At 35.2% G+C, this 15,077-nt stretch overlaps 2 protein-coding genes across 3 annotated transcripts; one reads left to right on the forward strand and one right to left on the reverse strand.

Annotated features, from left to right (window-relative positions):
- Nucleotides 1–1,277: 1,277 nt before the first annotated feature.
- poll (polymerase (DNA directed), lambda) lies at nt 1,278–7,871 on the reverse strand. Its single transcript, XM_058774418.1, has 9 exons — nt 7,652–7,871; nt 7,295–7,426; nt 6,201–6,498; nt 5,901–6,033; nt 5,492–5,806; nt 5,081–5,254; nt 3,762–3,890; nt 2,365–2,533; nt 1,278–1,889 (listed from the first exon to the last, which is right to left on the reverse strand). Exons 1-9 carry the CDS (start codon nt 7,731–7,733, stop codon nt 1,528–1,530), a joined length of 1,794 nt encoding a protein of 597 aa, XP_058630401.1. The 5' UTR covers nt 7,734–7,871; the 3' UTR covers nt 1,278–1,527.
- On the forward strand, nt 5,732–10,545 carry dpcd (deleted in primary ciliary dyskinesia homolog (mouse)). Of its 2 annotated transcripts, none has more exons than XM_058774420.1 (6): nt 5,732–5,869; nt 8,237–8,317; nt 8,405–8,520; nt 8,605–8,738; nt 9,735–9,837; nt 10,174–10,545. In XM_058774420.1, the coding sequence occupies exons 1-6, from the start codon at nt 5,851–5,853 to the stop codon at nt 10,276–10,278; spliced, it is 558 nt and encodes a 185-aa protein (XP_058630403.1). In that variant the 5' UTR covers nt 5,732–5,850; the 3' UTR covers nt 10,279–10,545. The 2 variants fall into 2 exon arrangements, with proteins under 2 accessions (XP_058630403.1, XP_058630402.1); XM_058774419.1 differs by lacking the exon at nt 5,732–5,869 and adding an exon at nt 7,821–7,974.
- The last annotated feature ends 4,532 nt before the right edge of the window (nt 10,546–15,077 follow it).

Raw genomic sequence — 15,077 nt, forward strand, 5'->3', positions numbered from 1 at the left:
ATATTTTAAAAGACTTATTATCGCCGATACACAATGTTATCATTCTAATTTATTTAATTTTCTGTTTACTAAGTTATTTAAGTTATTTATTTAATAAAAAATACAGTAAAAACAGCAATATTGTGAAATATTACAATTTAAACTCTTTTCTATTTTAATATTTTTATTTATTCTATTTTAAAATGTCCAGTCTTCAGTGTCACATGATCCTTCAAAAATTATTCTAGTATGCCGATTTGCTGCAAAAAAAAAAAAAAGTTTCTTATTATCAATGTTAAAAACAGTTGTGCTGCTTAACATTTTTAAACTGAACTTTTCAGGATTCTTAGAATATAAAGTTTAAGAGAACAGCATTTATTTAAAATAAAATCTTTTGTACAATTATAAATGTCTTTACTATCACATTGGATCAGTTTGTATTAAATTTTCCTTGCTGAATGAAAATATTAATTTATTTTTAAAAAAATCTTCCTGATCCCGTACTAATGAGCAGTACAGCGGACTGTTTAATAAGATTTCCTGTTTTTCAACAAGCCTGATTAAAAATATCAGTATGGATATTAATTCAGAAATGCAAGACATTTTCATACCTCATTATAAGTAAAATGTATTCTTAATATTTTTTGAACATTGTATTAAAATAAAATGAGCTTAAAGAGTTTCTTTCAGTAAGAATCCCTTTGTCATTGGTACTAGTCGTCAATGTTTTTCCCTTGTGTCTAAGTCTAAAACAGACACCTGCCGAAGTGCCCTCCTCTAATGTGACTTCAGACTCCACGTTAGTCTCCTCAATCCGGCCTCATGTCTCAGCCCTGACCAATGCTGTGCGCATCGAGCACCTTTCTGATGATGATGATGTTGACTTCAGTCAGAAAACCAGCCAGAGCCCCAGGCTCCCCAGAGTGTGAACGACCTCCATCAGACGTACTTTTAAACCCTCTTGTCTAAATCACGAAGTACAGCTGAAGATGATCCACTGGTCTGTTATGAGAGTCATAACACCAACTCATCAGTGAAGATCGTATCATAATGAAATTCTCTTCTATAGTATTCAAATGTTGTTTGTGTTTTGAATCTTAAATGATTTGTTCAAAAAGACTAACAGAACAGTTCATGCCAATCGACAGACAAGACTTCAGAGTTGGGTTGATCTGTTTGAAACTGTTCCATGAGTGTGTGAAAAACAACCTTTTATAAGAGTTTATAATATTTAAATGAAAGCAAAAGTACCGGTGATATTATTCCCAAGCTTTGAAGATAAAATAAACAATTAAAAACACTTTTTGAGGAGGATTTAATAATTTACATACTTTGAGTAATATACATCAAGAGGTAATGACACTTCTCATAAAAATGCATCCAATAAAAAGTTTAAGAACTTTAATACCACATGATGCAAATTAAAACAATTCTATAGTGCACTCCCACAGAAATGTGATTACAACAGCATGATTGTATATAGTTAAAATCATAGTGTTCTCATGCAAAGCATAGTCATATAACATAATATGAATGTAGCCTCCCTTGTCACCAGTCTCGCTCATGTGGTTCTCTGTACGGTATGCTGAGGTGTTTGAAGACATCCTTCTCTGTAGGTGTGTGTAAAGGAGTTCCCGCCACCAGCTTCACACCACGCTGCCGCACCACAGCACAGTTCAGCGAGTGCTCTGATAGGCTCATGTGTTTGGTCTTAGCCAATGCCCTCATTGATCTGTTGAAGTGGGCGGAGCCAGTGAAGTACAGAAGAGCACATGCAAATTCAGCATAGGGCACTACAATGATGTCTAAGCGCCTGTGGCGCTGTGAAGGGCCTGGAAGCCGGCAGATGCCCATGTACTTCTTCTGTTCACCATTCTCCTCATGGCTAACAAGGTCATCTGTCAGGAAACCTGGATGAGAAAAAAAAAAATAATATCATGAACATAATATCATAAAAAAAATTACATTAACTGCAGAGGCGGACAGTAGTGAAGTATTTTTACTCTGCTTTAAATGTACTTTTCAAGTGTCTGTACTTTATCACAGTGTTTTTCTTTAGAAAACTTTACATTCCAAAGCATAATATTGTACTTTTTACTGCACTGTTTCATATTAATACTTGCATTAGAAATCTAGTACTTTCTTTTACTCAAGTAAAAGTGATTCAAAGACTTACTTGAGTACAAGAAAGTACTAAATTTTTAAATGTATTAAATGTAAAAAAAAAAAAAAAAAAACTTTACTGCACTACATTTCATAAATAAGACATTATGCTTTGGAATGTAGTGAAGTAAAAGTTTTCCAAAGAAAAACACTGAAACTATTAAATATTTATTAAATCAAATTCAAATGATTCTAAATGTCTCTGTGATTATAACAGCATACCACTCTGATGGAGGTGGTGCAACACTTTGCTGAAAACACCCTTGTGTGATTCTCCATCAGGGTGAGTGATGAGGACGTCCACATCTCCACACGTGCTCTTGCCCCTGCGGTATGAACCACATGCCATAACCACCAGCTGTGTGTCCACACTGTGAGTTGCCTCCTTCACCTGTCACTCACATAATAGTCATATATTTTAGTTATGTAATTTACTTTATTTTTATACAATTGATTATAATATACACACACTACTTTTTTTTTTTTTAATTACTACTTTAATAACAAGAATGCATTAATTTGATCAAATGTAATAGTTAAAACTTTAATGCTGTTGTTTAGTCCTTTCTATTCATTCAAAATCAATTAAAAATGATTTCTGAAGGCTCATATGACTCTGAAGACTGCAGGAAATTCAGCTTTGCATCACCAGAATAAATAACATTTTAAAATATATTACAATAGAAAACAGTTATTTTAAATTGTAATAATATTTCACATTATATTTCTGTATTTATTGATTAAATAAATGTAGCCTTGCTGAGCATAAATAACTCAACATTTAAAAAAAACGCCCATTTATATAAATGTATATTATATACTTATATAAATTAGTGCTGTCAAATTGCATCCAAAATAAAAGTTTTTGTTTACATATTGTGTGTGTACTGTGTATATTTATGTATATTGTTTGACAGCACTAATAATATTTTCTCCCCCTCTAGCAGCCTCTTTCTTTTTTTGGAAAAAATATACATTTATGACTATAGAAAAAATTTAATTGATGAAAAATGTTGTGAAGATTTTTTTAATTAATTTTTAAAGTAATTTATACCTAGCATGAGTCCAGTAATTTAGAGCTGATATGCTTAAGGTAATAAGTTTACATGCTCTACATATCATTCCTGTCAAGCTAGGAAAGCACATGTTGCACTCATCTTCTTCATCTGCCCTTTTTATCTATCAGGTCTGTTAAGAAGAAAACAGTGGGACGTTCCAAGTAACAGTAAGAAAACAACTGGCTTGGGCCCAAGACTCTGTAAGGGAGCTCAGTAGCTTCTGACTTATGAAGCGCCAGCTTTCAAAAGCTCCCACTCTTCCTATGGGACGACAGACTCACTAACAATCTCTGTTATGTCCATCAGCTGACCAAGGAAGATTGACAGTTTTGCTGCCGCCAACACAAAATTGTTTTTGTTTTTTTGATTGCTTGTCTTTTTGAAATTCAGTTTTATTATTTACTGCTGTGAAAATCAAGTAGATGCATTCTTGTTCTTCACAACCGGACGATGTTGTTATGGATGGTAAGAACAAAGAAAACCCCTCGGTTTAATTCCTTGGTTATGGCTATTTTCTTTGCTGCAGGCCATTTTAAAAAAAAAAAAAAAGTCTGTACAAACCTTTTTCTCGATGGCATTTGCTTCACTTCTTGGCATCCGCTCAAGGAGGTCATCGTAGTGTTTTAGTCCAATCCTTAGAGTGTGATTCAAAACCGCCTTAGTGCGAATATCCTCCAATGTGCGAAATCCCTTTGATAGTAAAAGAAATCAAATCATCCGTTTAAACTTGTAAAATATTATGGTTGTTGCTTAATATTACTGAATATGTTCCACAAAGTTTAAAGCTGCTGTAAATGTTCTGCACCACTAATAGCACCAAACATAATTGCACAAAAAAAAAAAAAAAAGTAGTTTCCCATCTTAGCTTGGAAAGAAGGTTTAAAAAGGGAGGAAATCTGGCATAGGTTTGAACGTACTGAGTCTACTGATGATTTTCACTTCTGAGTACAGAGTACTAAGTTCTAAGAACTTTGAAGTGTTTTAGGAAAACAGGTAGTCCTGCACCACATTCACATTATTGGTTGCAGTTGTTTGTTTTTATTATTATTAGATTTTTTATTTTTTTTTGGCCAATTACAGAGTCTAGGGCTGTTAGACTAAACGGTTTCTCAAGACACATTTTTGTGTTTATCTTAATTCGTGGGAATATTGCATTAATTTGTTCCCTCGTTTTAGTCAAGTTGTGGCCAAGATGTACTAAATTTGTCATCTCGTTTTAGTTAATTAAAGGAATAGTTCACCCTAAAATGAAAATCGTGTCATCATTTACTAACCGTCATGCCATTCCAAACCTGTATGAGTTTCTTTCTTATGCTGAATACAAAATAAGATCTTTTGAAGAACCAAACAGTTATTGGTCCCCATTGGTGACCCATTTCCATAGTAGGGGAAAATATACTTTAGATTTAGCATTCTTCAAAATACCTTCTAATATATTCAGCATAAGAAAGAAACTCATACAGGTTTCAAACAACAAGAGGGTGAGTAAATGATGCTAATAAAAATCATTTTTGGGTGAACTATCCCTTTAAATTCATTTTAACATTTGTTTTAGCTAAACTGTGGCCACATTGTACTAACTCAATCCCTCATTTTAGTCAAATTATGGCTACATTGTATTAATTAACTCCCTCGTTTTAGTTAATCGTGGCTGCATTGTACCAACTCGTTCCTTAAAACAGCTTATTAATTTCTGGCCACAATATCTATTTTTCCCCCCCCTGCATTTCATGTGTGGGGCTCTGTAAAGTTTAACAAATCATGTTGCAGTACAGTGGCACCCGACACATACTATTTTTTTTTTTTTTTTTTTTTCATACAATTAATATTAATCTTTCAAATTAAACATTCAACTGCAAGTCCCTGTATAACTGTCTTACCTGTTGATACCACATCTGAGCAGTCTTGGCCCCAGCGCCCCAGATGTTAGTGAACATTTCAAGAACAGGCACCTCCTCCCCAATGTGATCCAGTTTACGCAAGTGCCCACTTTCCATGATTTCCATGATCTTGTCTGCCATGCGTTTACCAATGCCTGGGATCTTACACGCTTCCTATAAATAGATAGGGTTAAAAAGAAAACATGTTTATGTATTTTACTATATTTTTTTAAAATAAAAAAAAATGGTAATGTCTGTTATTAAGTATTTATTTTTTAATCATTGATGCATGCTTGAAACTAGTCATAATATGCAAAAACTGCCATGAAACGACAACCATATGTGTTCTACAAATAAGCACCTCAGTGAACCCCAAAAGCTCTATGGACTCATATTTGTATCTGAACTGACCTCATATGAAGTGATAGGCTTGTGGTAGCTCTTAAGGGCATTGATCGCTTTAGAATAGCCCAGAGCTCTCCATTTATCGCCCGTGTGCGTATAGGCTTTGGCCAGTGGCTCCAGTTTGTCAGTAATGTGCTTGTTATGGTTCTCCCCTTTAGTTGTGGATGGTTGGGAACAGACCCACTTCCCAGACAAAACTGGATTCTCTGCCAAACTCTGAGTCGGGCTGCTTTCAGATGGGTGAACGCCACTGATCAAGGCTTCCAGATCGTTTTGAGATACACCATCTTCTTCATGGTGCTCCTCCTGAACCTCTGGCACCTGTGAGTCACATTAAAAGCACTGCATGAGGGGAAAAACAATTGATGGATCTTACAGAAGCAGGTAATTACATCCCAATTCCAACCTTTCTTACCGTCTCTGTGAGATTTTCTTGAGGGTTTTCTTGATTTTCAAGGATTTTCAAAGGATCCCGTGCTGCTGCTGCTACATCTGGAACTGGGCTGACTGCCGTCTTATTTGTCTCCTCAGCAAGAGCAACTGTGGGACTGAGGAGATATTCATTAAGAATTTATTTCTACGCACTTTTGCATTGAATAAAGAATTACAAATTTATTCAAGAGTCAAACAAGTGTCTAAATATCAATGCAGTTTTACACATTTCTTAATTCCCATGGCATTGCCTGAGGTTTTATTTAAGTCTCCAGTGCCTTACCTCTCAGGAGGAAGAAGGCTGTAGTCTTCAGGGTCTAGTAAACTTTTCTCACTGATGCAGGCACTCAACCAAGTGCATTTGACCAGTTGAACAGCAGAGGGCAATCTTTCCACTTTCAGAAGTCTCAAAGCTCTCTTACAATCAACTGAATCATCAACAACAACATGTGTGCAGCTGGGAGAGAATGTGGAAACTACCTGTCCTCCATTCTGGGTGATCTGCCGATGAAATATATCACACCTGGCTTTCCCTATACCAGCTGGAACTATGTATATTGTGGTTCCTTGGAAAACTGTACCTAAGAAAAAGCAAAGACATTTAAAATACAACCGCTAATACTATACATACTTGATTGGTCTGCATGAAGAAGATTGTTAGGAGGAGGAAATCAATTCTAATGACAAATAATACTCTTTAAATTCATTTTAAATTCATCATAAATGCATTGGAATCAGCAGTTGAAATTTATTGATAGATTGATTATATAATGTTGATTATCACATTCAAATGAACAACCTAAACCATAAAATGACCTTCAAAATTATTTTAAAAACTTTACTTTTCAAAAACTAGAAATGTTGACAAAAATAAGTTCTACAAAATTATAATCCTAAAATTAAGAAGAAAAAAGATTTAGTAAAATTACATATATATATATATATATATATATATATATATATATATATATTTGAGAAATTGCAGTTTTAAACCAAGAATATTCCTTTACATTTTCAAATGCGCCTCAGTCACAGAAAACAATCTGTTGTTCACATAAATTGTTTAACATGCAGGAAGTATCTGAATATTGTGTTTTCTGAACAGGATTGCATTTCCCAAAAGCATCATAGGCATTGATTTTACATGCCGTTTGCATAGGAATGACTACACAATAGCGGTATATTTCAGTACTGACAAAATAGATTATTACTTATAAATCATAATGTAAAAATCTTGATAACATAAGTGGATCTTAAAGAACATTACAAACTAAAAACCTGAAAATATTGCATGCAGTAAAATATGGTGCTTTATTCTCTGAAACCAAAAGCCTTTGTTGTTTTACTCAAGTGTGTTTTAGAGGGAGAATTATGAACCTTTTATTGGTTCAGCGAGCGTCTTCTTGAGGGGAGGCGCGTCCTTCTGCTCATTAGGCCTGGGTCTTTTTACTTTGGGGAAGGCTTTCAGGATGCCATGACCCTCCATACCGGTCCAGGAAAGCAGAGGAGCTTTAAAAACAACAAAACTGTGATCTGTAGGCTTCACATAGCTTCAGAATACTAAAATACAGAGATCTACAGCAGAAGTCTTCATAAGACTGAAGTCCAATATTGTCAAACAGTGCTGTCCCAGATAAGGAAGCGACTGAACAGATCGTTACATTACAACGTATATTCAACAGTACATATCTTTAAATGCATGGTCATATTATAATAGCAACACCACAGACGTACCTCTTTCTGAGAACAAATCAACTTCCGGGTCATAGTCAGCTGGCACTGACGTTTTTAAAAAATGAAACTTAAAATGATACATTATTCTTTTTACTTATTTTTAATACGTTCTTGTTTGTTATAATTGTTATAATTACATATATTGTTGAATATAAACTTGGTAAATCATTAAAAATACGAATTATATTGTTTGAGAAACAGCGGTTGCCTTGACAATCTCTGGCGGGGGATTGTTTGAGGAAATGAAACCGCGTGAAGCATGGCTGTTCAACACTGGGCAGACACTCTCAGGAAAGCCAAGAAAACTGCCTTAATATCTGATGGTGCGCATATATATTCTCTATTATTTTTAGATTAGTAAATGTATATGTGTATTTATGCTGGCAGTGGAGTTAATAGTTTTGCTAATAGGATTTTTAAGTCGTAAATAACGTTAATTGCTACACGCTAATAGCAACGGGACCTATGCAGAACATCATAAAATTACCAGTTAAACGAATTGTTTATTTAGTTTAAGGCTTGAATCATGTTCGATGTACGCTAAAGTATAAACTGAGAGCCACTTTCATATGCCTTTCTCATTAGGGAAAAGGAAAGTTCATTATCTGTTTGAGGATGGCAGTGAGATTGCTGAGGAGTATGACCTGAAAACAGATGAACTTGTCTGTAAGTAATTTTTCTTCTCTGGTTTTACTTAATTAAATAGCATGCAAATTATGTTTTGTATTTTGTAATTGTTTCATGCTACTTTAGTGCGAAAGTGGCGACATAAAACCACTTTTGGAGGCCAGGCACAGTGGACATTGGAAGTTGGTGAAACAAACCCAAACGGTGTTACCTCAGATTTAATAAAAGAGAGCAGTTCAAATGTATGGTTACTATTTCACTTTCTTATACAATAGATGGTGATGTTCTTAATCTGTTTATAACGATGTCTCTTTTCATGCCCACAGCCATTGTTCATGCGTAAGGACACAAAGACCAGTTTCCAATGGAGGATCCGCAATATTTCTTACCCTATAGAAGTTTACAGTGTGTCAGCAGAGCCGACGGAAAGATGTTGTGTCATCCGAACCTCAAACAAAAAGTTAGTTATTTAAAATTGACATAAACCATTCAAAACCTCCACTAGTGTTAATTGTGGTTTATGCATTGAGTGTTTTAGACTAATTTATTAGTTTATTTGACTATATTGTATGTGATCAGGATGCCTGGTTGAATTGGACAAAGAATCACTTTTTTTTTTTAAAGTGATCAGTTAATAGTTCACCCAAAAATGAAAATTTGCTGAAAATGTAGTCACCCTCATGCCATCTAAGATGTATATGTGTTTGTTTCTTCATGGGAACAGATTTGGAGAAATGTAGCATCACATCACTTGCTCACCAGTAGATCCTCTGCAGTAAATGGGTGAATGAAACGTCAGAATGAAAGTTCAAACAGCTGATAAAAACATCATAATAATCCACAAGTAATGCGCACGACTCCAGTCCGTCGATTAATATCTTGTGAAGCAAAAAGCTGCATGTTTATAAGAAACAAATCCATCATTAAGAGGTTTTTAACTCGCTTCTGGCTAAATTATGAGTCCATAATCCATAATAACGCTTCCTCCAGTTAAAAAGTCATCTTGTTGTCACTGTTTACAAGCCAAAGTAGTCCAAAACAATTGTAAATAAAAATGTGGTTGGATGTGAGAGGACAACAGGGGATGGGCTTTTTCACTGGAGGAAGTGTTATTGTAGATTATGAACTCTATCATGGATTTTTGGCCAGAAGTGACGTTTTAAAGTTGAAATGTCTAAATAATGGATTTGCTTTTCACATCACAATACGTTTATAAATTGATCTTAAAACTGGAAAAATACAATAAACAAATCAAATCAAATTGTCTAAAAAGGCAACTTCTGCTTATAAATCATCTTTGTTTTTTGTCATACCAAGTGAAAAGTGTATTGATGAACAAATTGTTTAGTTACAATAGCCCTACAGTAACCCTATAGGTGGCACTGTTGAGCTAGATGGAAGATGGATGGCCAGTCATGAGGAACAATCTCTCATTCTTCATCTCCTCATTTCCCAGGTACTATAAGAAGTTCAGTATTCCAGATCTCGACCGTTGCCAGCTGCCTTTGGAGAGCGCAGCCTTGAGTTTTACCCACGCCAACAACACTTTAATCATCAGCGTGAGTGAACTCTCACCGCTAGTCTCACTTAATCACTTTCTCTAAGCTCTTTCTGTAGTGTATGGTATGTATTCACAGTTTTTTCCACACGATGTAGAGGAACTTTCCCTTTTGCGTGGATCTGGGACCAGGTTGCCAAAGCCCTAATCCTCACTAAGAGAGCACACAAATCTGGTCTCAGATCATCAAAAGGGCAACTATGCCGTCACTTTTTGTTGGTTCACCTAAGTAGAGAAGGTTGGACTGAACTGCTCTCACCTCTGTCGTCTGCTCCAGTACTCAGCTATTTCATCCAGCAATGGATTTTATATGGAGTTTCTCTCACTTTTGTTGTAGTACAAGAAGCCCAAGGAGATTTTAACATTGGAACAGGAGCTGCTTGGGGAACTGAAGAAACTGAAGGGGACAAGTGAAGGAGATATTGACTGTAAAACTCAGTGAACTGCCATAGATCCGGAGCTTTTGCATTATTGTATTTGTCTGGCTGTTATTCTTCACATTCATGTAGACTTAGAGTCTCACGTTGGCATGTTTCTATGGCATGTTTCTGTCAGCCTTGCGTCCAAGCAACTCACTTTCAAAGTGCGTTCTTATTTTTTCTTTCAGTGTAAAATTTCAGATGTTGTGCTGATTGCTGTTCCTACTGTACAATTGTTCTTTGATTCTAAATAATACATTAAAATAAAAATATTATTATTATTAAAATTATCATTAGAAGTTTGCTTTATTCCAGCTATTTCCACACTATAGCTAAAAAAATATATATATAAAGATTTAATCAAAATAATTATAGCAGATGCATAGGAAATAATTTTAAAAAATCAATACGATGAAAGAAATAAAAAAATTATCTTTAAAAAATACATTAAAAACAAAGAAAAGAGAAAAAACATATAAATAAAATGTAACAGTACAATCGGTAGCATGCAGCAAATGTACATTCAGTAAATGTACAGCTAAAGACAATTAATTGAAGCAAATTCATAAAATGACAACTTATGCATCTAACAGTTGTACAGTTGTATAATTATCAGAGATTCATCATCAAATTTCTATTACATGAAGGCTCAATATGCTGTAATTACTGCCATCTCGACTTATCAGTTTTCCTGAAGTGCAAAATTAAACATTTCCTTCATCTGGGTTCCTTGATTTTATCTGTATTCACCTCATGTTTATGTACGATGTTTGGCATGGACCACAGTGCTGTTGTTTGTGTTTCTACTGTAAATAGAATACTACAAACACAAACCCTTTGTTGGTTTAAGGCAAAGACAACAATACCATGTGAATATACTGTTTCTGACTCTGGTGATTCTTTGCTTCTAGTTCCCACTCCACAGCTTTTGTGCCAAACCAAGATACTGTATGCATAAAACAGGCACTAAACCACAAGTCATTCTCACTATTGTGTATAACGACCTCCGAGGAGGATGTTTTCTGCCTTGGAATTCAGCAGCCAGCATTCAGGGCTGACACTGCAGTCTCTTGTTCTGGTTTTTAACATGGAACATGTAATATTTTAGAGTAACAAATGTGGAAAATATCACAGATTAGATATGTCTTTAAGTAATAATTATTTTGTTAAAACTTTAGCATTTTTAACTTTAAGCATTATATTTAAGTAGTAAGACTTTTCTGGGTAATGTTTGCACGTTCATGTCTGAACGTGAGTTTGCAATCGATTACAAGAAAAGGGTGGAGTTTAAGCAGACTAAATGATTTGGAGAAGTCTCATTTATTTGATATGTAAGAAGTCTGTCATTTTACCAAGATGTATGACATTTTAATGTAAAATATAATATTACTTAAAATAATAGTAGCCTATATATCGGGGGTGTCCAAACCTGTTCCATGGAGGGCCACTGTCCTTGAGTTTTGCCCCAACCCTAATTAAACTCACCTGAACCAAGTAATCAAGGTCTTCAGACTCCCTAGAAACTTCCAGGCAAGTGTGTTGGAGCTGGTTGTAGCTTAACTCTGTATACTTGACCTCCAGGAGCAGGTTTGGACAACCCTTATATATATATATATATACACATACACATGCAGTCAGTCATGGCCAAAAATATCGGCACCCTTGGTAAATATGATAAAAAAAATTTAAATTAATCTGCATTGTTAATCAATTTGATCATTTATTTTAAAATTAATCACTAAAATCTAACCTTTCATTGGAAAATAAGAATTTAAAATGGGGGGAAATATTATGATATAAATGTTTTTCTCTAATACACATTGGCCACAATTAACGGCACGCTTTTATTCAATACTTTTTGAAACCTCCATTTGCCAGTTTAACAGCTCTAAATTTTCTCCTATAATGCCTGATGAGTTTAGAGAACACCTGACAAGAGATCAGAGAAACACTCTGATTCCTTCATCCAGAATCTCTCCAGACACTTTAGACTCACAGCTCCATGTTGGTGCTTCTTCTCTTCAGTTCACTAGGGTTCAGGTCAGAGGACTGGAATGGCCATAGCAGAAGCTTGGTTTTGTGCTCGGTGACCCATTTTTGATTCAGTCACTTATTGATTTTTTTATCTGTTGGTATTTGATAGAATCAGTGATGCCGTGTGTCTAAACAAGATGTCCAGGACCTCCAGCAGAAATATAGGCCCACAACATCAAAAATACAGCAGTATATTTCATTGTACACACGGGGTACTTTTTATCCCTGTGTTCACCAAACCCTTCTTGAGTGTTTGCTGCTAAAAAGCTCATTTTTTAGTTTCATCTGACCACAGAAGCCAGTCCCATTTGAAGTTCCAGTCGTGTCTGATAACTGAATGTGCTGGAGTTTGTTTTTGGATGAGCGAGGAGAATTTTTTTATTGAAACCCTCCCAAACAACATGTGGTGATGTAGGTGCTGTTTGACCATTTTTTTTTGTAAAGGTTTTCTGACCCCGAGACTCAACTATTTTCTGAAATTCTCCAGCTGTGGTCCTTGGAGGGTCTTTTAGCCGCTCGAACTCAACTTCTCACCGTGCATTAGGACGATATAGACACACGTCCTCTTCCAGGCAGTTTCGTAACATTTTATGTTGATTGGAAATTCTTAATTATTGCCCTGATAGTGGAAATGGGAATTTTCATTGCTCTAGCTCTTTTCTTAAAGCCACTTCACTAATTTGTGAAGCTCAATAATCTTTTGCTGCACATCAGAAATATATTCTTTGGTTTTTCTCATTGTGATGGATGATTAAGGGAATTTGGGCTTTGTTTTCCCTCCTATTTATATTTCTGTGAAACAGGAAGCCATGGCTGGATAATTTCATGTTCATAATCACCCTGGAGTGCTCAAATTGTGAATATGAATGGCAATATACTTCAGAGATATTTTACTCATAAGAATTTCTAGGGGTGCCAAAAATTGTGTCCAACGTGTATTAGAGAAAAACATTTATTTCATAATGATATTTCCCCCCATTTTAAATTCTTGTTATCCAATGAAAGGTTAGATTTTTGTGAATTTTTAAAATAAAAGATCAAAAGGATTAACAATGCAGATTAATTTTCACAGCCTTCTTTGATCATATTTACCAAGGGTGCCAATAATTCTGACCACTATATATATATATATATATATATATATATATATAATATTATTATTATTATTATAAAAGCCTTTAACAGCTACATAAGCTTTAATGCAAGTTTCCCATTTCAATATAAGCCCAGGACTGACAGAGAGACTAATTTAGTCTGTCTAGGTTTAGCACGTATCTGTGCATCGTTTTGTCATATAAACTGATCAAGGTCAGTCTTTTGACTAAAGATTCTACCTTAAATTAACTAAATTGTAGAAGCAGTCAAAAATGAATACATGTGAAGATTCGAGGTTTTTAAAACAGTAAACTCTGACCTGCTTGATGTATTCAACATCCTGTGACGCAACTTGGAGCCTAAATTCTGGCATCAGTCTTCTAGCTCTGTTGATGGTAGCAACTGCAAGGATTCCTTGATATGAGTTGTCAAAATGATTAAAAACATACTGACAGTTCTCCTGAATCTGCAGCTTTTGCAGTGTGGCAACCTCTCATCGTAAAGGCCTTGTATTGACCACAGAGAGACGGAAACCATTGTGCATCATTACACTCGTGTGTTGACAAGCAGTGCTGCGAGCCAAACATCTGCACACATCATTGAAACATTCTAGGAGCAGAGCAAGAGTCCTGGCTAACACTGCCCAAAGATGGTACGCTCCAGTTCACAGCAATATGAGATTCCAGATTCAACCAATATCTAATGTCCGGGGGAAATTGTTGGCCTGAGGTCTGTGAAAAATTATTTAGAAATGTCTTACATGGAAAGAATCAGAGGTCTATGGGTTAACTGCTACCTAGAGAGATTCTTATAGTTCCTCCAGTCCTTGTTTTTTTAGAATTACCAAATTTTTTGACAGACTGGTTTGGACTTTTTGGCAGATGTTGACTGTTATCTGTAGGTCATTGGGTCCTACATGAGCGATCTGTTGAGCGAGATCTTGATTTCTGTTACTTTAAAAAAAAAAAAAAACTGGGTGGTGGTCGACATTTGCATTGTCTTGTTTTTACATTGTCTCAAGCCTGGATGTCTGGTCCACATTATAGCTTACTCTGGTAAAGAAAGGCCTACTTAGAAAGGAAGAGTGATCAATCACAGTTTAAAAGTAAATTATGTGCAGTTAAATACAGTGCTGCAGGAATGAGTCCTTTAAACCCGGAAACAAGTTAGCATTTTATTTAACTTCCGTTCCATCGCCCTGAGGTCAGTAGGTTTTTTGAATGTTTTTTTTTTTTAGATGCCTAAAGGTTTCTAGCCTAAGGTTTGTGATTAACACAAGCTCAAAATACGTTCTTGTGTCATTCTGTGACTTAAAACACATAAGTAATACTACGTTTCTTCTAAACAATTGTCACAATTGGACAACAGAGGTTGTCTGGGACAATAAACATCATCACGCCAAACAGGTAAAGTCATCTATTCACTTACTCAAACTTTCCAACTTGCAGATTTTAAATGAAGATGAAAAGATTTGCCAGAAGCACAGTGATGGTGGCACAGAAGCAGTGTAGCTGTGCTGTAGTTCTTTTATAGCCTAAATTTAGCTACTTCTGGCATTTTGAATTTAGCTTAAAAGTTCATAAATGTTCATTTGGGAAGATTATCTTGTGATGCACACAACGTGTGAGAATCTTTAACTTTTGTTGATCACAGAGCTTATTTTCTGCAATAATCTAAAAGCCAATGGAACAAT

This window comes from Onychostoma macrolepis, chromosome 01, assembly GCF_012432095.1.
Source record: "Onychostoma macrolepis isolate SWU-2019 chromosome 01, ASM1243209v1, whole genome shotgun sequence".
Classification (NCBI taxonomy): Eukaryota; Metazoa; Chordata; class Actinopteri; order Cypriniformes; family Cyprinidae; genus Onychostoma; species Onychostoma macrolepis.